Genomic DNA, 25255 nt, shown 5'->3' on the forward strand with positions numbered 1-25255 from the left:
GGGACGTTCTATAGGTTTCGTTGGAAACAAATAGCTAGCGAATCTATGTTCCGGCTATGAACGGTCATTCTGGGACTCCACGTCTGTAACATTTGTAATTGCTCATCTGCACCAAGGGGCAAATTCAAAGCGGATATTTATCTGAGGAAGAGGATACCGTGGGTTAGTATGTTCATAACACTATAGAAATGCTGGTAAAGGACCGCTACAGTGTTTATACTAACAACGTTTGCTTGCTTCCCCAATGATACTCTTACATAACACTTACAATTCTAATAGTTCGCCTAATTTCAGTTTATGTGACAAAAGAAGCACTCAGAGTGTAGCGAATCATTGTACTGTGTCAGGGGCCCCCCTTCCAGCAATGGGGAACATCCCTTGCACACCACGTCTATTTCTATGGGCACAAGCACTGTTACACCCATGTTGGTTGAGATAATTTTGCAGGTTTAAAGTTTATTTCCTGGAATTCGACACATTTTGTCATGGGGTGCAAAAAAAATTTTTGTTGCAGTTTTGAAGCTAATTTTGTGTATTCATGTGCTATTTGAGTGACAAATAAATTACAACAAAATCTATGGGCTAAAAAACCTAAATAAAAAAAATGTTTGCTGGCATGGGCTAGTTGATCTGGACATTTCTGACAAGTTATAAATAACTCCAAGTTATGCAATGACTAACATCACAAGAGGAAGTGATGATGCACTACCCAATTTTGAAATTGCACCTAGTGCATTCTACTATTACAACTTTCAAGAAGACATTTAATGCCAGACTGAATTCCTGCTTTTCCAACAGTCTTGAAGGAGTTCCCAAATATGCTGAGCACTTGTTGACTGCTTTTCCTTCACTCTGCTCTCCGACTCATCCCAAACCATCTCAATTGGGTTGAGGTCGGAGGATTGTGGAGGCCAGGTCATCTGATGCAGCACTCTATCACTCTCCTTCTTGGTAAAATAGCCCTTACACAACCTGGAGGTGTGTTTTGGGTCATTGTCCTGTTGAAAAACAAATGATAGTCCCACTAAGCCCAAACCAGATGGGACGGCATATCGCTGCAGAATGCTGTGGTAGCCATGCTGGTTAAGTGTGCCTTGAATTCAAAATAAATCACAGACAGTGTCATAAGCAAAGCACCCCCACACCATAACACCTCCTCCTCCATGCTTTATGGTGGGAACTACACATGTGGAGATCATCTGTTCACCCACTCCGCGTCACACAAAGACACGGCGGTTGGAACCAAAAATCTCCAGTTTGGACTCAAGACCAAAGGACAAATTTCCACCGGTCTAATGTCCATTGCTCGTGTTTCTTGGCCCAAGCAGGTCTCTTCTTATTGGTGTCCTTTGGTAGTGGTTTCTTTGCAGCAATTCGACCATGAAGGCCTGATTCACAGTCCCCTCTGAACAGTTGATGTTGAGATGTGTCTGTGACTTGAACTCTGTGAAGCATTTATTGGGCTGAGGCTGGTAACTCTAATTAACTTATCCCGTGCAGCAGAGGTAACTCTGGGTCTTCCATTCCAGTGGTGGTCCTCATGAGAGCCAGTTTCATCATAGCGCTTGATGGTTTTTGTGACTGCACTTGAAGAAACTTAAAAAGTTCTTGAAATGTTCCGTATTGACTGACCTTCATGTCTTAAAGTAATGATGGACTGTCGTTTCTCTTTGCTTATTTGAGCTGTTCTTGCCATAATATGGACTTTGTGTTTTACCAAATAGGGCTATCTTCTGTATACCCCCATACCTTGTCAAAACACAACTGATTGGCTCAAATGCATTAAGAAGGAAAGAAATTCCACAAATTAACTTTTAAGAAGGCAGACCTGTTAATTGAAATGCATTCCAGGTGACTACATCATGAAGCTGGTTGAGGGAATGCCAAGAGTGTGCAAAGCAGTCAATAAGGCGGCTATTTGAAGAATCTCAAATATATTTTTATTTGTTTAACACTTTTTTGGTTACTACATGAATCCATATGTGTTATTTACATTTGACATTTTAGTCATTTAGCAGACGCTCTTATCCAGAGCGACTTACAGTTAGTGAGTGCATACATTTTCCATACTGGCCCCCCGTGGGAATTGAACCCACAACCCTGGCGTTGCAAGTGCCATGCTCTACCAACTGAGCTACAGGAGGCCCGTAGTTTTGATGTCTTCACTATTATTCTACAATGTAAAAAATTGTCTAAATTAAGAAAAACCCTTGAGTGAGTAGGTGTGTCCAGACTTTTGACTGGTAGTGTATATAATAGGCTATCATTGAATTTGGCCCAAAAGGCCTGGTATATTACCACTTTCAAGGATTATTTTGACTGAAAACCTTTAGGCCTACCTATAGTTCTACAACAGAGATACAGTGCATTCGGAAAGTATTCAGACCTCTTCCATTTTTCCACATTTTGTTACGTTACAGCCTTATTCTAAAATGGGTTAAATAAAACATTTCTCATTAATCTACACACAATACCCCATAATGACAAAGCAAAAACAGGTTATACATTTTTGCAAATTTATTACAAATAAAAAAGATACCTTATTTACATAAGTATTCAGACCCTTTGGTATGAGATTTGAAATTGAGCTCAGGTAGATCCTGTTTCCATTGATCATCCTTGAGATGTTTCTACAACTTGATTGGAGTTCACCTGTGGTAAATTCAATTGATTGGACATGATTTGGAAAGGCACACACCTGTCTATATAAGGTCCCACAGTTGGCAGTGCACGTCAGAGCAAAAACCAAGCCATGAGGTCGAAGGAATTGTCCCTAGAGCTCAGAAACAGGATTGTGTCGAGGCACAGATCTGGGGAAGGGTACCAAAACATTTCTGCAGCATTGAAGGTCCCCATGAACACAGTGGCCTCAATCATTCTTAAATGGAAGAAGTTTGGAACCACCAAGACTCTTCCTAGAGCTGGCCGCCAGGCCAAACTGAGCAATCAGGGGAGAAGGACCTTGGTCAGGGAGGTGACCAAGAACCCGATGGTCAAACTGACAGAGCTCCAGAGTTCCTCTGTGGAGATGGGAGAACTTTCCAGAAGGACAACCATCTCTGCAGCACTCCACCAATCAGGCCTTTATGGTAGAGTGGCCAGACGGAAGCCACTCCTCAGTAAAAAGAACATGACAGCCCACTTGGAGTTTGCCAAAAGGCTCCTAAAGAATCTCAGACCATGAGAAACAAGATTCTCTTGTCTGATGAAACCAAGATTGAACTCTTTGGCCTGAATGCCAAGCGTCACGTCTGGAGGAAACCTGGCACCATCCCTACGGTGAAGCATGGTGGTGGCAGCATCATGCTGTGAGGATGTTTTTCAGCGGCATAGACTGGGAGACTCGTCAGGATCGAGGGAAAGATGAACGAAGCAAAGTACAGAGAGATCCTTGATGAAAACCTGCTCCTCATTGCTCAGGACCTCTGGGGTGAAGGTTCACCTTCCAACAAGACAACAACCCTAAGCACACAGCCAAGACAACGCAGGAGTGGCTTCGGGACCCAGCCAGAGCCCGTACTTGAACCCGATCTATCATCTCTGGAGAGACCTGGAAATAGCTGTGCAGCGACGCTCCCCATCAAACCTGACAGAGTTTGAGAGGATCTGCAGAGAAGAATGGGAGAAACTCCCCAAATACAGGTGTGCCAAGCTTATAGCGTCATACCCAAGAAGATCCGAGACTGTAATCGCTGCCAAAGGTGCTTCAACAAAGTACTAAGTAAAGGGTCTGAATACTTACGTAAATGTGATCAGTTTTTTATTTATTATAAACTTGCTAAAAAATCTAAAAACCTGTTTATGGGGTATTGTGTGTAGATTGATGAGGGAAAATACAAATGTAATCCATTTTAGAATAAGGCTGTAACGTAACAAAATGTGGAAAAAGTCAAGGGGTCTGAATACTTTCTGAATGCACTGTATATATATATTTGCTACTGCTCGACTAAAAAAGTATTGGTCGACAAACAGCCTATCAACCAAACAATCGACCAGTTGACTAATTGGGTCAGCCCTAGAATCCATAAAGGCAGACACATGTTGAACATTGATAGAAAATATCCATATTTATGTTATGGTGGTTCTACATCAGGGCTCTCCAACCCTGTTTCTGGAGAGCCACCGTCCTGTAGATTTTCACTCCAACCCTGTTCCTGGAGAGCCACCATCCTGTAGGTTTTCACTCCAACCCTAATCTAGCGCACCTGATTCTAATAATTAGCTGGTTGATAAACTGATAAGCTGAACACGGTTAGTTACAACTGGGGTTGGAGCGAAAACCTACAGGAGGGTATCTCTCCAGGAACAAGGTTGAAGACTCCTGTTCTACATGGTCTTATGCTGAGCATCACTAGCTGTGTTTACACAGGCAGCCCAATTCTGATCTGTTTTCCACTAATTGGTCTTAATCACATCAGATCTTTTCACATCAGATCTTTTTCAGAACTGTCAAAAGACCAATTAGTGAAAAGAAGTTAGTGACAAGAAAATATAGATTTCAGTTGTCCAAAACAATATCAAGCAATTTCTAGAATCTGAATTGGATACAGCCTCATGTCCAAACCAATGATGTACAAAACATTAAGAACACCTTCCCAGTATTGATTCACCTGATTGAAGTGGATTTAACAAGTGACATCAATAAGGGATCAGAGCTTTCACCTGGTCAGTCTATGTCATGAAAAGAGCAGGTTAATGTTTTGTACACTCATAATGTTTTGTACACTCAGTGTATATCCATAGTTTTTGTCAAATTTGCTCAAGCTCAGTACATTTGGTTAGGAATCATTGATGGACAGCAATATACAAACTGTGTTTCTAATTTTCAAGCAATTTTAAGTCAGGACTGAGACTGGAACATTCAGGACCACTGGAATCCTATTGGAAAGCCAATCTGGGGTGTAATTGAAAAATAAAACTATCCCAGGTTTAGGTTTCCAGAAGACTGAGGTGGGTTTTCCTCTTAACGTTTTACCTGGGCTTTGTTCCTTTCATATTTATTTTGATCCTGACAAACTCCCCAGTCCCTGCTGGTGACAAGCATACCCATAAATGTTGCCACCACAATACTTGAAAATGCAGAAGGTTTTACCCTGGTGAGTTGTATTGGATTTGACCCAAACCTGTAGTTTTTCATTTAGTCCAAAAAGTTCATTTCTTTGCCGTGTAGTCTTGCAGTACTCCTTAACGACCTTGTTGCGAAATAGAATGGATGATTTGTTTCACTTTGGAAATGTGGAGCAGTTTGTGTAGATCTGTAGGATAAAACAATCAAATGTAATCCCTTTGTAGATATAATGTTTTGTACACTCGGTGTATGTAGCCTTAAGAGTTGGTAGAATCTTATTCAAAATGATTTACAGCTGTAATGGCCGCCTAAGGTGCTTCCACCAAGTATTAACTCTGGGGTGTAGACTTACGCAATCAAGACATCTTCAGTTTTCATTCATTTGGAAAAATCTATTCTTTCACTTTGAAAATGTGTAGTAGGTTCTGTAGATATGTATGAAAAACATCTAATTTAATCAATTTTTAGTTTTAATTTGAAGACAGCAAGATGTGAAGACTGTGCAATGGGTGTATATTTTCACTAGGTACTGCTAGGCAGGACTAATTCTAAACCATGGAAATCAGAACAACAAATAACAGAAGCCTGTTTCTGCTTTTTCCACAGGTAATGCGTCAAAGTTGATATCCACTGGGTTTCTAGTGTTTCTGCTGGCCGTGGCAGTGAGGTTGTTCAGCCCTGAGTCTCTCCCTGAGAACAGAGTTTTCAACCGAACAGAGATCTTCCTCAGAGATGAAGAAGATGAAGGTGGCTTTCCCCGGCCAGCGCTCTGAGCTGTGGAGGAGGAGCAGGATCCACCTGGTGAGGCACCTCCAGACGGCCCAGCCCACGGAGCCAGTCAGCCTGATGCTGACAGCAGGCCGCAGGGGGAAGAGGAACTCCAGAAGGCCTGCGGTTATGAGGCCGGTTGGACGTACTGCCAAATTCTCTAAAACGACGTTGGAGGCTTCTTATGGTAGAAAAATGAACATTCAATTCTCTGGCAATTGCACGCTCCCTCAAAACATCTGTGGCAATGTGTTGTGTGACAAAACTGCACATTTTAGATTGGCCTTTTATTGTCCCCAACACAAGGTGCACCTGTGTAATGATCATGCTGTTTAATCCGCTTCTTGATATGCCACACCTGTCAGGTGGATGGTTTATCTGCAGACCACAATCTCATCCATTAAATATAGAACTGCCTGCTCAGATTGATCTACCTATCTCACCTTGACCTTCGCCTTCCTTATTTACAGGTTCTGACGTTTCTGTTTTCCATGGGTCCAACTGACAAAGGAATAAGACTAATAACTAAGTAATTAAGACTAATAATTAAGTAATTTATTGACAATCAACCAGTTTCAAAAACATAAATCTTATAATAATAATAATACATTTGATTTGATAGACACTTTTCAGGACAGTCAAGGACATCTTACATTAAAAGTAGGCCTACATAAAATCAAGTGCAGAAAATGCGGCACTCCAGGAACAGGGTTGTCTAACCCTGCCACATGCTATCTGGAAGAGAGGTGTTTTTAGAATGAGTCGACTGTGTCTGCATATATCCGACTAACATAGAGCCAGCCTACTAACATAGAGCCTACTGTATTAAATATACTGAATGAAATTCCCTGCTTTTTCTAAAACATATCCAGACAAAATGTAAACAACTTACCTTGGAAATGTATGGTAAGAAAAGCCTTTTCAAGAAAGGTCTGAGGGCCTATAGTAAGCTTTGCTTCACACTGATAATCTGTGGTGCCTGTGCCCATCTGATCCTTAGAAGACTGCGTGTAGTCACAAAATCTGCCATCATCACAGTTTCTGGAGAGTTCTGCTTCAATCTTCTCACGGTGGAAGAGATGCATCTCAAAGTGGTCACAATCTCTGTGGAAGACTTTTGTCAGTGTGCATTTCACCTTAAAAGGTTGACCAGACACAGGGTTCTCTGGCACCGTGGACAGGACAGGCACCGGGAGAGCTAGAGGAGTAGAGACCGTGATATATATCAGTCACAGTTAAGGAGCAGAGAAGGGAGTATCTTAGCCGATATGTAGTCCCAGTTAAGGAGCAGAGAAGAGAGTATCTTAGCCGATATGTAATCCCAGTTAAGGAGCAGAGAAGAGAGTATCTTAGCCGATATGTAGTCACAGTTAAGGAGCAGAGAAGAGAGTATCTTAGCCGATATGTAGTCACAGTTAAGGAGCAGAGAAGAGAGTAACTTAGCCGATATGTAGTCACAGTTAAGGAGCAGAGAAGAGAGTAACTTAGCCGATATGTAGTCACAGTTAAGGAGCAGAGAAGAGAGTATCTTAGCCGATATGTAGTCACAGTTAAGGAGCAGAGAAGAGAGTATCTTAGCCGATATGTAGTCACAGTTAAGGAGCAGAGAAGAGAGTATCTTAGCCGATATGTAGTCACAGTTAAGGAGCAGAGAAGAGAGTAACTTAGCCGATATGTAGTCACAGTTAAGGAGCAGAGAAGGGAGTATCTTAGCCGATATGTAGTCACAGTTAAGGAGCAGAGAAGAGAGTAACTTAGCCGATATGTAGTCACAGTTAAGGGGTAGAATAGAGAGTAACTTTAACTAGCCGATATGTAATCTTGGCTCCCCTGCAGGGGACTCTACAGCAGGCCAAGCAGTTCTTGGCTCCCCTGCAGGGGACTCTACAGCAGCTTTCCACAGACCCCTTCCTTTATCCACTGGCCTGCCAACATCCTCACACACAAACCCAGGAACATTAACGTTAAGACCTCTGATAAGGTCTTCTTATCTGTGTGTGAGTGTGTTTGCACAGATGCACCCAAACCAGTGGCGGTCGGTGCCGTTTAAGATGAGGGAGGATTATTATTGTTGTTATGAGCATGGCCTTATTTCTATTACAGCATATTGTGTGACTGTCATTCATATTCCATTCACCCAGCTCAATGTAACATCGATAGGTTTAGGCTACTACATGATACTCAAATGTTCCCTGTACCCATCATGAGGTTGCTACAACCTAGCCTATGAATGAAAGTTTACAACGTAGCTAGGTGCACAGGTCGAGATAATTTTGAGTAATCAAGGTGACAGATATTCACACATTCAATACCGCCTTGCACACTCTTGCCTGCATCTAGCTGATCTAGGGAGTAATCATTAGTCCAACAGTTGCAAATGTGAATTTCTTTTGGACAAAGTCAGGTATTTTTGTATCCCCGTTTCGTTCCGTTTAAGTAAAGCTTTTCAACAGAATCGGTGGAATGAATACATCCCTGATCACACGCAAACACAGTTCACTTTTCAAAACAGCATGATCACTTTGCTCCGTTGTATACACTACCAGTCAAAAGTTCAGACACACCTACTCATTCAAGGGTTTTTCTTTATTTTTACTATTTTCTACATTGTAGAATAATAGTGAAGACATCAAAACTATGAAATAACACGTATGGAATCATGTAGTAACCAAAAAAGTGTTAAATTTTTAATTTGAGATTAATCAAAGTTGCCACCCTTTGCCTTGATGACAGCTTTGCACACACTTGGCATTCTCTCAACCAGCTCCATGAGGTAGTCACCTGGAATGCATTTCAATTAACAGGTGTGCCTTCTTAAAGTTAATTTGTGGAATTTATTTCATTCTTAATGCGTTTGAGCCAATCAGTTGTGTTGTGACAAGGTAGGGATGGTATACAGAAGATAGCCCTATTTGGTAAAAGACTAAGTCCATATTATGGCAAGAACAGCTCAAATAAGCAGAGAAATGACAGTCCATCATTACTTTAAGACATGAAGGTCAGTCGATCTGGAAAATGTCAAGAACTTTGAAAGTTTCTTCAAGTGCTGTCGCAAAAACCATCAAGCGCTATGATGAATCTGTCCTTTGGTCTGATGAGTCCAGATTTGAGATTTTTGGTTCCAACTGCTGTGTCTTTGTTAGACACAGAGTAGGTAAAAGGATGATCTCCGCATGTGTGGTTCCCACCGTGAAGCATGGAGGAGGAGGTGTGGGGGTGCTTTGCTTGTGACACTGTCTGTGATTTATTTAGAATTCAAGGCACACTTAACCAGCATGGCTACCACAGCATTCTGCAGCGATACGCCATCCCATCTGGTTTGCGCTTAGTGTGACTATCATTTGTTTTTCAACAGGACAATGACCCAAAACACACCTCCAGGCTGTGTAAGGGCTATTTGACCAAGGAGAGTGATGGAGTGCTGCATCAGATGACCTGGCCTCCACAATCACCCCACCTCAACCCAATTGAGATGGTTTGGGATGAGTTGGACCACATAGTGAAGGAAAAGCTGCCAACAAGTGCTCAGCATATGTGGGAACTCCTTCAAGACTGTTGGAAAAGCATTCCTCATGAAGCTGGTTGAGAGAATGCCAAGAGTGTGCAAAGCTGTCATCAAGACAAAGGGTGGCTACTTTGAAGAATCTAAAATATATTTTGATTTGTTTAACACTTTTTTGGTTACTACATGATTCCATATGTGTTCTTTCATAGTTTTGATGTCTTCACTATTATTCTACAATGGAGAACATAGTAAACAAAGAAAAACCCTTGAATGAGTAGGTGTGTCCAAACTTTTGACTGGTACTAATACTAATTCTCCCGAGTGGCGCAGTGGTCTAAGGCGCTGCATCGCAGTGCTAGCTGTGCCACTAGAGATCCTGGTTCGAATCCAGGCTCTGTCGTAGCCGGCCACGACCGGGAGACCCATGGGGCGGCGCACAATTTGCCCAGCGTCGTCCAGGGTAGGGGAGGGAATGGCCGGCAGGGATGTAGAGCATGGCGTTTGCAACGCCAGGGTTGTGGGTTCGATTCCCACGGGGGGCCAGTATAAAAAATTAAATGTAAGTCGCTCTGGATAAGAGCGTCTGCTAAATGACTAAAATGTAAATGTAATACTAATATATATATATATATATATATATAATCATAATAAATATATATTTAATTTTTTGGTGGGGTGGACACCTGGACAGATTATGAAACTGTGGGTTTGCACAACCGATTAATTTCTGTACAAACTGTCAGAACACGTCTCAGGGAAGTTCATCTGTGTGCTCGTCATCCTCACCAGGGTCTTGACCTGACTGCAGTTCGGCGTCGTAACCGACTTCAGTGGGCAAATGCTCACCTTTGATGGCCACTGGCCCACTGGACAAGTGTGCTCTTCACTGATGAATCCCAGTTTCAATTGTACCGGGCATATGGCAGACAGCGTGTATGGGTGAGCGGATTGCTGATGTCAACGTTTTGAACTGAGTGCCCCGTGGTGGTGGGGTTATGGTATGGGCAGGCATAACCTACGGACAACAAACACAATTGCATTTTATCAATGGCAATTTAAATGCACAGAGATACAGTGACGAGATCCTGAGGCCCATTGACGTGCCATTTATCCACCGCCTTCACCTCATGTTGTTTCAGCATGATAATGGATCTGTACACAATTCCTGGAAGCTGAAAATGTCCCAGTTCTTCCATGGCTTGCATACTCACCAGACATGTCACCCATTGATCATGTTTGGGATATTCTACAGGCCACAATCAACAACCTGATCAACTCTATGCGTAGGAGATGTGTCACGCTGCATGAGGCAAATATTGGTCACACCAGATACTGACTGGTTTTCTGATTCACGCCCCTACCTTTATTTTAAACTATCTATCTGTGACCAACAGATGCATATCTGTATATTCCCAGTCATGTGAAATCCATAGATTAGGGCCTAATGAATTTATTTCAATTGACTGATTCCCTAATATGAACTGTAACTCTATAAAATCCTTGAAATTGTTGCGTTTATATTTTTGCTCAGTGTAGATGGGATTAGGTAGCTGCCTGGCTGACAAACGTTTCATCGATTTTTCTTGTCGACCTCCTCGCTGGTTGAGCAGGGTTGTTTAGTAAAATCTGAGGATCCATGGTTGCACTATAAACTATACTCTATTGCTCAAATTAAATATTTAGACTAGCTAGCTGCTACATGTTCTCAAAAGCATTTCCTAAGAGGGGCCGCTTCGACAGAACACCGGAAATAAGTGATACGTTCTATAGATTTCGTTGGAAACAAATAGCTAGCGAATCTATGTTCCGGCTATGAGCTGTCATTCTGGGACTCCACGTCTGTCACATTTGTTGTTGCTCCTCTGCACCAAGGGGCAAATTCAAAGCGGATATTTATCTGAGGAAGGCGATACAGTGGGTAAGTATATTCACAACACTATAGAAATGCTGGTAAATAACCACTACAGTGTTTATTATAATAGCTAGCTAGAAACACTTCAGATAAGCAGAACTCGTTCCGCCATTTTCTGTTTGATAAAATTCTAACAGTTTGCCTAATTTCAGTTTGTGACAAAACAAGTGTAGAGAATCATTGTACCATCTAAACCGCTGTGAAATATTTTTTGAGTAACCAAAAATATTGTATTTTCAACTGGTGTACAAAACCGAATGTGAAAGAGCACAAAATAAAACTTAAAGGGACACTTCGGGATTTTGGCAATTAAGCCCTTTATCTACTTCCCCAATGTCAGATGAATTTATGGTTACCATTTTTATGACCCCTCATCTAGTATGAAGGACGCTAGTTAGCAATCGCGCTAGTTAGCAACTTCCTCCAAACTGCAAGCAGAGACATAAAAGGAATCCACAGTTCATCTTACTCGAGGAAGTAGATGAAGGGCTTCATTACCAAAACCCCGAAGAATCCCTTTAAGAACGGAAAGCATAGAAATAGCGCACATAGAACAGATCTACCGCTTAAATAATAAATAATATGCCATTTAGCAGACGCTTTTATCCAAAGCGACTTACAGTCATGCGTGCATACATTTTTTGTGTATGGGTGGTCCCGGGGATCGAACCCACTACCTTGGTGTTCCAAGCGCCGTGCTCTACCAGCTGAGCTACAGAGGACCACAGCTTAGACTTGCTTTCAATGAGTGACAGCTCTATAACTATAATATAATAATATAATATGCCATTTAGCAGACGCTTTTATCCAAAGCGACTTACAGTCGTGCGTGCATACATTTTTGTGTATGGGTGGTCCCGGGGATCGAACCCACTACCTTGGCGTTACAAGCGCCGTGCTCTACCAGCTGAGCTACAGAGGACCAACTCACTTTTGTATGTGTATTTTATAGGGTCCTCCAAAAAAAGACATTAAAGCTTTAAGCCAGAGTGTAGGCGAGCCTACTGCATTACTCCTTGGTCGAAGGACCTTGTGTTATTTTCATAGACTAGTTCTGGCAAAATACAGCCAATTACTCCATCTAAACGTGAATCGATTCTCAATTGTGATACGGTTCTAGAAACATAAAGCCCTTTACTTTTATCACATCAAATATACACTTACTGTACAGTGTTTTAACTGGCTTAAACTAATCAAATCTAATCTTTACCACAGTTGCAGCCGACAGTATTTTGTAATTACAACATGTTTCTGGCGGCCTTTCATTACACACATTTGTTCGGAGCATGCTAGATAGCTAATTAGCACAGGTGGTCACCTGTCTTCTGTATACACGCTGTAACATGGAGATATGGTGTAGTAATTTAACCTTTTTTGTTTTTGGAAAATTATTTCTATCTGATATGAAAGATACGTTACTTTTCCTTATGTTTCCAAAACCGTACCTCAAGCGATGCGTGTTCACGTTCAGCGCCGGCGCTGTTAACAAAACTCCCCGGGAAGAAGATGCCATCATCATTGGCATTAAAGGTAGTTAGCGTCTATGAATGGTGTTAACTTTAACTAGGGAGAGGCTGTATGGACACACCTAGTGCCAATTACCTAACGTAACGACAAGCCTGAGGAGGCTGAAAAGATTTGGCATGGGCCCTCAGATCCTCAAAGTTGGCTACATCACCGTTTGGTATGGCAACTGCTCGGCATCCAACCGCAAGGCAGAGGGTAGTGCGTATGGCCCAGTACATCCCTGGGGCCGAGCTCCCTGCCATTCAGGCGGTGTCAGAGGAAGAGCCAAAAAATGGTCATAGACTCTAGCCACCCAAGTCATAGACTGTTCTCTCTGCTACAGCACAGCAAGCGGTACCGGAGCACCAAGTATGGGACCAAAACGCTCCTAAACAGCTTCTGCACCCAAGCCATAAGACTGCTGAACAGTTAATCAAATGGCTACCCTGACTATTTATACTGAACAAAAATAAACGCAACATGTAAAGTGTCGGCCCCATGTTTCATGAGCTGAGATAAAAGATCCCAGAACATTTTTATACGCATAAAAAGCTTATTTCTCTCAAATGTTGTGCACAAATTTGTTTACATCTCTGTTAGTGAGCATTTCTTCTTTGCCAAGATAATTCATCCACCTGACAGGTGTGGCATGTCAAGAAGCTGATTAAACAGCATGATCATTACACAGGTGCACCTTGTGCTGGGGACAATAAAAGGCCACTCTAAAATGTGCAGTTTTGTCACACAACACAATGCCACAGATGTCTCAAGTTTTGAGGGAGAGCGCAATTGGCATCCTGGCTGCAGGAATGTCCACCAGAGCTGTTGCCAGAGAATTGAATATTAATTTCTCCACCATAGGCCGAGGTTGCATCGTTTTAGAGAATTTGACAGTACGTCCAACCGACCTCACAACCGCAGACCACGTGTAACCACGCCAGCCCAGGACCTCCCCAGACCACGTGTAACCACGCCAGCCCAGGACCTCCCCAGACCACGTGTAACCACGCCAGCCCAGGACCTCCCCAGACCACGTGTAACCACGCCAGCCCAGGACCTCCACATCTGGCTTCTTCACCTGCGGGACTGTCTGAGACCAGCCACCCGGACAGCTGAAACTGGGTTTGCACAGCCGAAGAATTTCTGCACAAACTGTCAGAAACCGTCTCAGGGAAGACCTGACTGCAGTTCGGCGTTGTAACCTACTTCAGTGGGCAAATGCTCACCTTCGATGGCCACTGGCCCGCTGGAGAAGTGTGCTCTTCACGAATGAATCCCGGTTTCAACTGTACTAGGCAGATGGCAGACAGCGAGCGTGTATGGCGTTGTGTGGGCGAGTGGTTTGCTGATGACAACGTTGTGAACAGAGTGCCCCATTGTGGGGTTATGGTATGGGCAGGTATAAGCAACGGACAATGAACCCAATTGCATTTTATCGATGGCAATTTGAATGCACAGAGATACCGTGACGAGATCCTGAGGCCCATTGTTGTGCCATTCATAAGCTGCCATCACCTCATGTTTCAGCATGATAATGCACAGCCCCATGTCGCAAGGATCTGTACACAATTCCTGGATGCTGAAAATGTCCCAGTTCTTCCATGGCTTGCATATTCACCAGACATGTCACCCATTGTGGTCCTCTGTAGCTCAGCTGGTAGAGCACGGCGCTTGTAACGCCAAGGTAGTGGGTTCGAACCCCGGGACCACATATACACAAAAAAATGTATGCACGCATGACTGTAAGTCGCTTTGGATAAAAGCGTCTGCTAAATGGCTTATTATTATTATTATTATATTATTGAGTATGTTTGGGATGCTCTGGATCGACGTGTACGACAGCGTGTTCCAGTTCCCGCCAATATCCAGCAACTTCGCACAGCCATTGAAGAGGAGTGAGACAACATTCCACAGGCCACAATCAACAGCCTGATTGACTCAATGCGAAGGAGATCTGTTGCACAGCATGAGGCAAATGGTGGTCACACCAGATACTGACTGGTTTACTGATCCACACCCTACCTTTTTTTTAATGTATCTGTGACCAACCGATGCATTATCTGTATTCCCAGTCATGTGACATCATAGATTAGGGCTTAATGATTTTATTTCAACTGACTGATTTCCTTATATTAACTGTAACTCTATAAAATCTTTTAAATTGTTGCATGTTGCGTTTATAATTTTGTTCAGTGTACTTTGACCCCTGTTTATTATCTATCCTGATGTTATTGCGGGTTTAGCGAAATGCTTGTGTTTCTAGCTCCAACATTGCAGTAATATCTAACAATACACACAAATCTAAAAAGTAAGAGAATGGAATTAAGAACGAGCAATGTCGGAGTCCGCAGTGTGTGTATGATGGGAATTTATAGACATTCTAGACAGTATATGGATAGAATATAAATTATATTCTATCTGAAGAATACATAGGATAGAATTAGTATATGTACAGCGATAGTTAAATAGAATGGACTAGAATACAGTATATACATATGAAGTGGGTGAAACAGTATGTAAACATTATTCAAGTTGACCAGTGTTCCATGTCTATGTACATAAGGCAGCAGCCTTTAAGGTGCAGGTTTGAGTATCCAGGTGGTAGCCTGGTAGTGAAAGTGACTAAAGTTCAGTGCAGGGTACTGGGCGGAGGCGGGCTAGTGGTGAATATTTAACAGTCTGATGGCCTCGAGACAGAAGCTGTTTTTCAGTCTCTCGGTCCCAGCTTTGATGCACCCGTACTGACCTCGTATTCTGGATGATAGCGGGGTGAACAGGCTGTGGCTCGGTTGGCTGAGGTCCTTGATGATCTTCTTGGCCTTCCTGTGACACCGGGTGCTGTAGATGTCCTGGAGGGCAGGCAGTGTGCCCCCGGTGATGCATTGGGCAGACCGCAACACCCTCTGGAGAGCCCTGCAGTTGCGGACGTTGCAGTTGCCGTACCAGGCAGTGATGCAGCCCGACAGGATGCTCTCAATGGTGCATCTGTAAAAGTTTGTGAGGGTTTTAGGGGCCAAGATGAATTTCTTCAGCCTCCTGAGGTTGAAGAGGCGCTGTTGCGCCTTCTTCACCACACTGTTTGTGTGGGTGGACCATTTCAGATTGTCAGTGATGTGTACAATGAGGAAATTGAAGCTTTTCACCTTCTCCACTGCGACCCCGTCGATGTGGATGGGGGCGTGCTCCCTCTGCTGTCTCCTGAAGTCCACGATCAGCTCCTTTGTTTTGTTGAGGTAGAGGTTATTTTCCTGGCACCACTCTGCCAGGGCCCTCACCTCCTCCCTGTAGGCTGTTGGTAATCAGACCTACCACTGTTGTGTCGTCTGCAAACTTGATGATTGAGTTCAGACGTGCGTGGCCACACAGTCATTGGTGAACAGGGAGTACAGGAGGGGGCTGAGCACGCACCCTTGTGGGGCCCCTGTGTTGAGGATCAGTGTAGTGGAGATGTTGTTGCCTACCTTCACCACCTGGGGGCGGCCCGTCAGGAAGTCCAGGACCCGGTTGCACAGGGCGGGGTTCAGACCCAGTGCCTCAAGCTTAATTATGAGCTTAGAGGGTACTATGGTGTTGAAGGCTGAACTGTAGTCAATGAACAGCGTTCTTACATAGCTTTTCTTCATGTCCAGATGGCATAGGCAGTGTGCAGTGCGATGGTGATTGCGTCATCTGTGGAACTATTGGGGCGGTATGCAAATTGCAGTGGGTCTATGGTGTCGGGTAAGGTGGAGGTGATATGATCCTTAACTAGCCTCTCAAAGCACTTCATGATGACAGAAGTGAGTGCTTCGGGCGATAGACATTTAGTTCAGTTACCTTCGCTTTCTTGGGTACAGGAACAATGGTGGACATCTTGAAGCAAGTGGGGACAGCAGACTTGGATAGGGAGATATTGAGTATGTCCGTTAACACTCCAGCCAGCTGGTCTGCACATTCTCAGAGGACGCGGCTAGGGATGCCGTCTGAGCCGGCAGCCTTGCAAGGGTTGACACGCTTAAACGTCTTACTCACATCGGCCACGAAGAACAAGAGCTCACAGTCCTCGGGATCGGCGGTGGCCCGCGTCTGCGGCACTGTGTTTTCCTCGAAGCGGGCAAAGAATGTGTTTAGCTTGTCCAGGAGCAGGACGTCAGTTTCCGAGACATGGCTGGTTTTCCCCTTATAATCTGATTGTCTGGAGTCCCTGCCACATGCGTATCGTGTCTGAGCTGTTGAATTGTGACTCCACTTTGTCTCTCTACTGACGTTTTGCCTGTTTGATTTCTTTACGGAGGGCATAACTAGACTGTTCGTACTCAACCATATTCCCAGTCACCTTGCCGTTGTTAAATGCGGTGGTTCACGCTTTCAGTTTTGCGCGAATGCTGCCATCTATCCACGGTTTTTGGTTTGGATAGGTTTTAATCGTCACGGTGGGAACAACATCTACTATACACTTCCTGATGAACTCAGTCACCGTGTCAGTGTATACGTCAATGTTATTCTCAGAGGCAACCTGGAACATATCCCAGTCCGTGTGATCAAAACAATCTTGAAGCATGGATTCCAATTGGTCAGACCAGCGTTGAACAGTCCTTATTACATGTACTTCCTGTTTGAGTTTCTGCCTATAGGAAGAGTGGAGCAGAATGGAGGCATGATCTGATTTGCTGAAGGGAGGGCGCGGGAGGGCCTTGTAGCCGTCCCGGAAGGGAGAGTAGCAATGGTCGAGAGTTTTCAATGCGCGAGTAGCACAGGCAATGTAATGTGTTGGTAAAACTTGAGCAGCGTTTTCCTCAGATTTGCTTTGTTAAAGTCCCCATCTACAATAAGGATATGCGGTTTCCAGTTTGCACAAAGTCCAGTGTAGTTCCTTGAGAGCCGTCGTGGTATCTGCTTCAGGGGGAATATACACGGCTGTGACGATGTCCGAAGAGAATTCTCTCGGGAGGTAATGCGGTCTGCATTTTATTGTGAGGTATTCTAGGTCAGGTGAACAAACACACTTGAGTTCCTGTACATTACCACGATCACACCATGAATAGTTAATTATGAAACATACACCACCGCCTTTCTTTTTCCCGGAGAGTTCTTTATTCCTGTCTGCGCGATGTACTGAGAACCCAGCTGGCTGGACGGGGACAGTATATCCGAAGAGAGCCATGATTCCATGAAACAGAGTATGTTACAGACCCTGCTGTCTCTCTGAAAGGAGATCCTCGCCCTGAGCTCGTCTACTTTATTGTCCAGGGACTGAACATTTGCGAGTAATATACTCGGAAGCGGTGGATGGTATGCACACCTCCTGAGTCAGACTAAAAGTCCACTCCAAATACTTATTCTCCTCCGGCAGCGTCTTGGAGCAGCCTCTGGGATGAATGGAATTGCCTTGTGGGGTACGAACAAAGGATCCAATTCAGTAAAGTCATATTTCTGGTCGAACTGCTGGTGAGTTACCTTCGTTCTAATATCCAAATGTTCTTTCCGGCTGTATGTAATAATGCAAAAAACGTTCTCAGCTAATAATGTGAGAAATGGCACAAAAAAACAAACCGCAAAGTTGCTGAGGAGACAGGAACCAGGCGACCATGTCTATCGGCGCCATCTTATCATTTTTACCCCCTAGCTACATGTACAAATGACCTCAACTACCTCATAGCCCTGCACACTGACTCAGTACCAGGACTGCTTGTGTATAGCCAATACTATTTCCTTAAAAACATATACTTTTTTTTTTAGCACATTTGTATTTCTTTTTCATGCTTTTTAACGCTTCATTGATGGGAACGGGCTCGTTAGTAAGCATTTCACTGTAAAGTCTACTACACCTGTTGTATTCGGCACGTGACAAATAACATTAGATTAGGTTTTGATTTGAATGACCATTGAGTGCAACAGGGTTTTATCGAGGCGCTTCCCACTGTTGCTGCCTTCCCACTGGGCAGCAGTTGCTTCACCGGGCAGCTGTATCACATGTCACTAGCGGTAGCCAACACCGTGGCCAATTTGTTCCACCCACTTGATTATATTTTAAGTATGAATAACTTCAATAAATAACTTGTAATAGATCTGCATGTCACCGTGATACGGTCTACTACTCAGAGAGGGCAGAGTTTGTGCTGCAACACAATCACACGGGGCACAGTGTTGTGTCCTTCGCTCCCGAGTACCGCTTGCCGAGCGCAGCTGTCTTGCAGTAACTGAGGGGAGTAGCTAGATAGTGTTGCTAATATCAGGCCAGGGTGAGCGCTAAAGCACATTTTGTTGTTTTTGTAGTCCGATTAAAAACAGAATGATTCTGAACTCTCCCAAGTCCCAATTTAAGCAGACAAGTTTCAAATTCTCGCTGAAGTTTCTAGCTACAAGCATCAACTAGCTAGCTGCAGAGGACTCATTAGGACGACTGCCTGAACCAAATCCGTTCATCCCCACTAAACTCTTGCTGCGTGACATTTTGGGCCACCAAGTGTGTCCGTATAGCCTCTCCCTATTAACTAGCTAGCTAGGTAGGTAGATGGCTCACCAACTTGCTAGCTGGTCCACGTAGTTAGCCAGCTAACCTAGCGAGCTAACAATGCTAACTGTTTTGCGTATTTGTGTATGTGAGCCAATAATTTCCTTTGACATCCACGTCAACAGCACCTTTTTTAGAATCCAATAAGTGAGGTGGCCTTAACAAGAGGAATGGCAGCACCAGAAGCACACATTTCTCAGGGCCTGCCAGGTAACTAGCTAGCTAGTTCCTGCTTATAACATTACATTCATTACTTTATTTGATTTCCAGTAAGGGCATGAAGTAATGAGATACCATACTGTTTATCTTCTTTCTGACACAGTGGGAGGAGATATCCCATTAGAACAACAAAAGGGGAAGAATGACAATACACGGAGCACTCCAGATAAAGACGCTCTGGTAGAGCTGAGCAACCAGACCCAGGATTCCTCTTTACCCTCGAATACACCAGGGGGTCAGGGCAGCCAGAAGGAGATGGAGGATTCAAATACTGAAGGTGAGAGAAGCTACAAGTTAACCCCCAAAAATAGTACCATCCAATTCCACGATTGTCTTATTGCAGGGCTCGACATTAACGCTTGTCCTCTTGTCCGGGACAAGTAAAAAAATTGTCGGACAACAAGAATGTAGATTTCAGTTGTCCAAATGGACAATTAAACAAAATCACACGTCACAATATCAAGCAATTTCTACGATCAGAATTGGATCAGCGTGGCCAACATTGGAATAATGTCGACTACATAAATAAAATAAAAAGCCCACTTGTCAAAGTGTATGTGATATGCATATTGTCTACAGCCTCATGTCCAAACCAATGTTGTACACTGAGTGTACAAAACATTAAGAACACCTTTCTAATATTGAGTTGCACCCCCCCAGACAATGCCCCTGTGGGGAGCGGTGAGAGAGGCTCTGAAGACTTTCACTAGGCACTGCTTGTTGTGTTCATCCTCTGTTTTAATGTTTCCTGTTGCACTAGTAAAAAAGCAGACGGAGCCCTCTGCTGCAGTGATGGAACAGCCAGACATTGACCCAGAGGAGAAGGACAACAATGCCCCTGTGGGGAGCGGTGAGAGAGTCTCTGAAGAGGGAGATGAAGAGGGAGATGAAGAGGGAGCTGTAGAGCCCCGGTCCCAGACCCCACCCCTCGTCACAGACCAGAGGGCTACTAAAGAACGCAAAGAGTCGTCCGGTGAGACTGCCACTTCCTTTCTGTTTTCATTGATTACTAGGCATTAGGTAGTCTCTGACTGATGTGATGTGGCACTTGCAATTCAAGGAAATAGGCTATAGTGTTTTTAAAATTCTCCCTCAGGACTAATTCTAAACCATGTGCAACGTTGGTAGAATCTTATTCAAAATGATTCACAGCTGTAATGGCTGCCTAAGGTGCTTCCTCCAAGTATTAACTCAGGGGTGTAAAGACATACGCAATCAAGACATCTTCAGTTTTTATTAATTTGGAAAAATCTATAATTTCTTTCACTTTGAAAATGTGTAGTAGGTTGTGTAGATGGGTAGGAAAACCATCTAATTTCATCCATTTTTAGTTTTAATTTGAAGGCAGCAAAATGTGAAGACTGTGCAAGTAGTGTGTGGACTTTCACTAGGCACTGCTTGTTGTGTTCATCCTCTGTTTTAATGTTTCCTGTTGCACTAGTAAAAAAGCAGACGGAGCCCTCTGCTGCAGTGATGGAACAGCCAGACATTGACCCAGAGGAGAAGGACCAGGATTCCTCTTTACTCTCAAATACATCAGGGGGTCAGGGGAGCCAGAACTCGGAGGATTCTAATACTGAAGGTGAGAAAAGTTCAAGGTTTCACCCCCCAAAATGGTACCATCCAATTCCATGGTCGTCTTATTGCAGGGCTCGACATTAATGCTTGTCCTCTTGTCCGGGACAAGTAAAAAAATAATAATTGTTGGACAAGAAGAATATAGATTTGAGATTTCCAAATGGACAATTTTTTTTTTTTAAATCACACAAATCACAATCTCAAGCAATTTCTACGATCAGAATTGGATCAGCGAGGCCAACATTTGAATAATATTCAAATACGTTTTTTATGTTGCCTACATAAATAAAAAAAAGCCTACATGTCAAAGTGTATGTGATATGCATATGAACTACAGCCTCGTGTCCAAACCAATGATGTACACCGAGTGTACAAAACATTAAGGACACCTTTCTAATATTGAGTTGCATCCCACCCCCGTTTGCCCTCAATTCGCCTCAATAAGTCGGGGGCATTGACTCTGCAAGGTGTCGAAAGCATTCCACAGGGATGCTGGGCCATACACTACCCATGTCTCCATTTTCTCAAGGCTTTAGACAAAATCCTTCTTTAACCTGTCTCCTCCTCTTCATCTACACTGATTTGAAGTGGATTGAACAAGTGACATCAGTAAGGGATCATAGCTCTCACCTGGCCAGTCTAAAGCCCTATTCGGACGGGATACGTTTTACTGGGGGTAGCTCAGGTAATGTCATTATGTGCACGAGCACAAATCACCACATCCGTCATTTTAGTCCCGTCCGAATCTGCCATGTCAGTCATTTTTACTTGGCAGGAAGGTTATTATAACCGCCCTAAGAACCTACTGTTTTTCAGAAAACTCCCAAGGTCCTCTGATAATACTTATCCCGTGCGAATTGTCATCCCTGTGTTTTGAGGTATATTACAGAGTTTAACAGGTGCTGCACCCAGTTTGGGTAAGAACATGTGAACAAATTTGATGCTTAAAACAAAGTGCTATGCACGTAGCCTACAGATGAATGATCTGTTTTGTCATATATCAACTTTCCTAGTGCCATACTTGTCTTTTTAAAAGATGAAGTGGACAATATTGTGCCAATGAGTCGATGCATTTCCAAATACGTCAGGTAATTTTAAATGTCTGCATAGGTTACAGTTCATGGTTCTTATTGATATTCATTAGTATTTTGACTTTCTCCGATCTTAAGGCCATTAGGCCAATATTAGGCTATCCTTAGACATTTGAAATGTCTTCACGCCTATATGATCCTCCAGGCTTCCGTCATAACGGTACATTGTGAATGAGGGGGTGGGGGGGTGGGGGGGGGGGGGGGGGAAGTATTACAGGGGCAGTTTGATAAAACTAATCCCGTCCGAATCCTCCGCTGGAAAAACGGACATGCTGGGATAATAATTACATAACCGACGTTCTATAGTAAAACTTGCCCCGTGCGTATAGGGCTTATGTCATGGAAAGAGCCAAGTAAATTTGGTTAGGAGTCATTGATGGACAGAAATATTCAAAGTGTCTCAAATTTTCAAGCAATGTTAAGTCAGGACTGAGACTGGAATATTCAGGAAGACTGGAATCCGATTGGAAAGCCAATCTGGGGTGTAACTGAAAAATAAAACTATCCCAGGTTTAGGTTTCCAGAAGACTGAGGTGGGTTTTCCTCTCAACGTTTTACCTGGGCTTTGCTCCTTTCATATTTATTTAGATCCTGACAAACTCCCCAGTCCCTGTTGGTGACAAGCATACCCATAACATGATGCTGCCACCACAATACTTGAAAATGCAGAGGGTTTTACTCTGTTGTGTTGTATTGGATTTGACCCAAACCTGTAGTTTTTCATTTAGTCCAAAAAGTTCATTTCTTTGCCGTGTAGTCTTGCAGGACTCCTTAACGGCCTTGTTGCGAAACAGAATGGATGATTTGTTTCACTTTGAACATGTGTAGTAGGTTGTGTAGATGGGTAGGAAAACCATCTAATTTCATCCATTTTTAGTTTTAATTTGAAGGCAGCAAAATGTGAAGACTGTGCAAGTAGTGTGTGGACTTTCACTAGGCACTGCTTGTTGTGTTCATCCTCTGTTTTAATGTTTCCTGTTGCACTAGTAAAAAAGCAGACGGAGCCCTCTGCTGCAGTGATGGAACAGCCAGACATTGACCCAGAGGAGAAGGACAACAATGCCCCTGTGGGGAGCGGTGAGAGAGTCTCTGAAGAGGGAGATGAAGAGGGAGATGAAGAGGGAGCTGTAGAGCCCCGGTCCCAGACCCCACCCCTCGTCACAGACCAGAGGGCTACTAAAGAACGTAAAGAGTCGTCCGGTGAGACTGCCACTTCCTTTCTGTTTTCATTGATTACTAGGCATTAGGTAGTCTCTGACTGATGTGATGTGGCACTTGCAATTCAAGGAAATAGGCTATAGTGTTTTTAAAATTCTCCCTCAGGACTAATTCTAAACCATGGAAATCAGAACAACAAATAACTGAAGCCTGTTTCTGCTTCTGCTTTTTCCACAGGTAATGTGTCAAAGTTGATGCTCGCTGGGTTTCTAGCGTTTCTGGTGGCCGTGGCGGTGAATTTTTTCAGCTCTGAGTCTCTCTCTGAGAAAACCGATTTCAACCGAACAGAGATCTTCCTCAGAGAGATGAAGAAGGTGGAGGCCCAGTTCCCCGGCCAGCGCTCTGAGCTGTGGAGGAGGAGCAGGATCCACCTGGAGAGGCACCTCCAGACGGCCCAGCCCACGGAGCCAGTCAGCCTGATGCTGACAGCAGGCCGCAGGGGGGAGAGGACGCTGCACTGCCTTGCCCTGCGCCTGGCCAGAGCCGTCTCCTCTGCCCTCAACTCCTCCTCCATCCTCCACATCGACGGGGCCAGCAAGACTGGCCAGGACAGCGACCAGGTCAAGCTGGACATCGACACCCAGCTGCGGGATGCCTTCGAGGGGGACCAGCCCGTAGCCGTCGTCTACCGCTTTGAGGAGCTGCCCCCGGGCTCCACGATCATATTCTACCGCTACTGTGACCACGAGAATGCCGCCTACAAGGAGGCCTTGCTCATCTTCACCGTGCTGCTGACGGGCGAGGAGGAGCTGCCAGCCAGCCTGGGACTGAGTGCTGTGGAGGAGATGGTGGATGACCACCTCCAGGACAGGTTCCTCTCCTCTGACCAGCCGGCCGCCTATGACATGATGGACCTGGACAAGTTCAGTGGTCTGTGGAGCCGTATCTCCCACCTGGTCCTGCCGGTGGCAGCAGAGGAGACCATAGAGCGGAGGGGCTGTGTGTAAAACCCCTGTCTATTTTTACCGTAACACCTTCTACCAGCCTGGACCCAGATCTGTTTGTGGTTTTTGCCTACTTTTCCGTTCTCAGTGCCATTTTTTGGTATCACACAATTCCACAGGGAGTTGGCCAGCGAGCAGACAGGCCAACCTTCTAATGCTCTAACCACTGAGCTATCTAAAACGTATATATCCCCGCATCCTTCATAACATTATCATCATCATCATCATCTTCACAGTTGTGATGTTTTAATAAATGGTCACAGCACACGCATCCTTCATAACATTATCATCATCATCATCATCTTCACAGTTGTGATGTTTTAATGATGGTCACAGCACACAGGGACATGAAAGATTCACGTCATAAAAATGTCTGTAGCGGTCGGCAATAGTAACACTATTAAAGTTTTGGTAATGGGGTTGAGCGGTGCTGTGTCGACCACTTGCCACTTTATTAGTTCAGTCTACTACTAAAGGCAGAGCCAAGAAAAAAAAGAAAAAAACATTCATCCAGAGAGAAACTGCACTAATGTAATTAGCGATCTGGAAGACACAGCAGGGCGTGTATTATATGTACAGCATGTATGAGATTGTGGTTAATAATTATGGATATGATTTATTATGAGTGTTTTTACTCAGATTTGACTCTTTAAAAAAAAAAGTGATGTCCTATTTGAATTCTTCCTCCTATAGATGTCTATTAAAGAGCATCCTCTTTGGTGTGTGTATCATTCGTTGTTGTTTTGTAACCAGGGGTTTACCTAGTCAGGAATACCCAGGTTGCCTCACCTGTCAATGATTTTGAGAACAAAGATATCAATAAAACATTGTGCCTTAAAATAATAAATATGGGGTATGTGTGTATTCTGTTGTTCTTTATAGAATAATGAGTGTACATGACATGGGCTGGCTCGTTTTCCAGAAATATGGAAATGGGTAAATGACTGGTGCAA

At 43.9% G+C, this 25255-nt stretch overlaps 1 protein-coding gene across 4 annotated transcripts; it reads left to right on the top strand.

Annotated features, from left to right (window-relative positions):
- The first annotated feature begins 70 nt into the window (after nucleotides 1–70).
- Nucleotides 71–25020, top strand: LOC311130970 (torsin-1A-interacting protein 2-like). 4 transcript variants are annotated; one of them, XM_084163806.1, is made up of 7 exons: nucleotides 71–162; nucleotides 19378–19462; nucleotides 19575–19748; nucleotides 20232–20444; nucleotides 20913–21053; nucleotides 23128–23340; nucleotides 23536–25020. In XM_084163806.1, exons 2-7 carry the CDS (start codon nucleotides 19423–19425, stop codon nucleotides 24303–24305), a joined length of 1551 nt encoding a protein of 516 aa, XP_084019932.1. In that variant the 5' UTR covers nucleotides 71–162; nucleotides 19378–19422; the 3' UTR covers nucleotides 24306–25020. The 4 variants fall into 4 exon arrangements, with proteins under 4 accessions (XP_084019932.1, XP_084019930.1, XP_084019931.1 ...); XM_084163805.1 differs by lacking the exon at nucleotides 71–162 and adding an exon at nucleotides 11149–11259; XM_084163804.1 differs by lacking the exons at nucleotides 71–162; nucleotides 19378–19462 and adding an exon at nucleotides 11140–11259.
- Nucleotides 25021–25255: the final 235 nt, after the last annotated feature.

Source organism: Coregonus lavaretus (genome assembly GCF_964263955.1).
Source record: "Coregonus lavaretus genome assembly, chromosome: 6".
In the NCBI taxonomy this organism is placed as follows: domain Eukaryota; kingdom Metazoa; phylum Chordata; class Actinopteri; order Salmoniformes; family Salmonidae; genus Coregonus; species Coregonus lavaretus.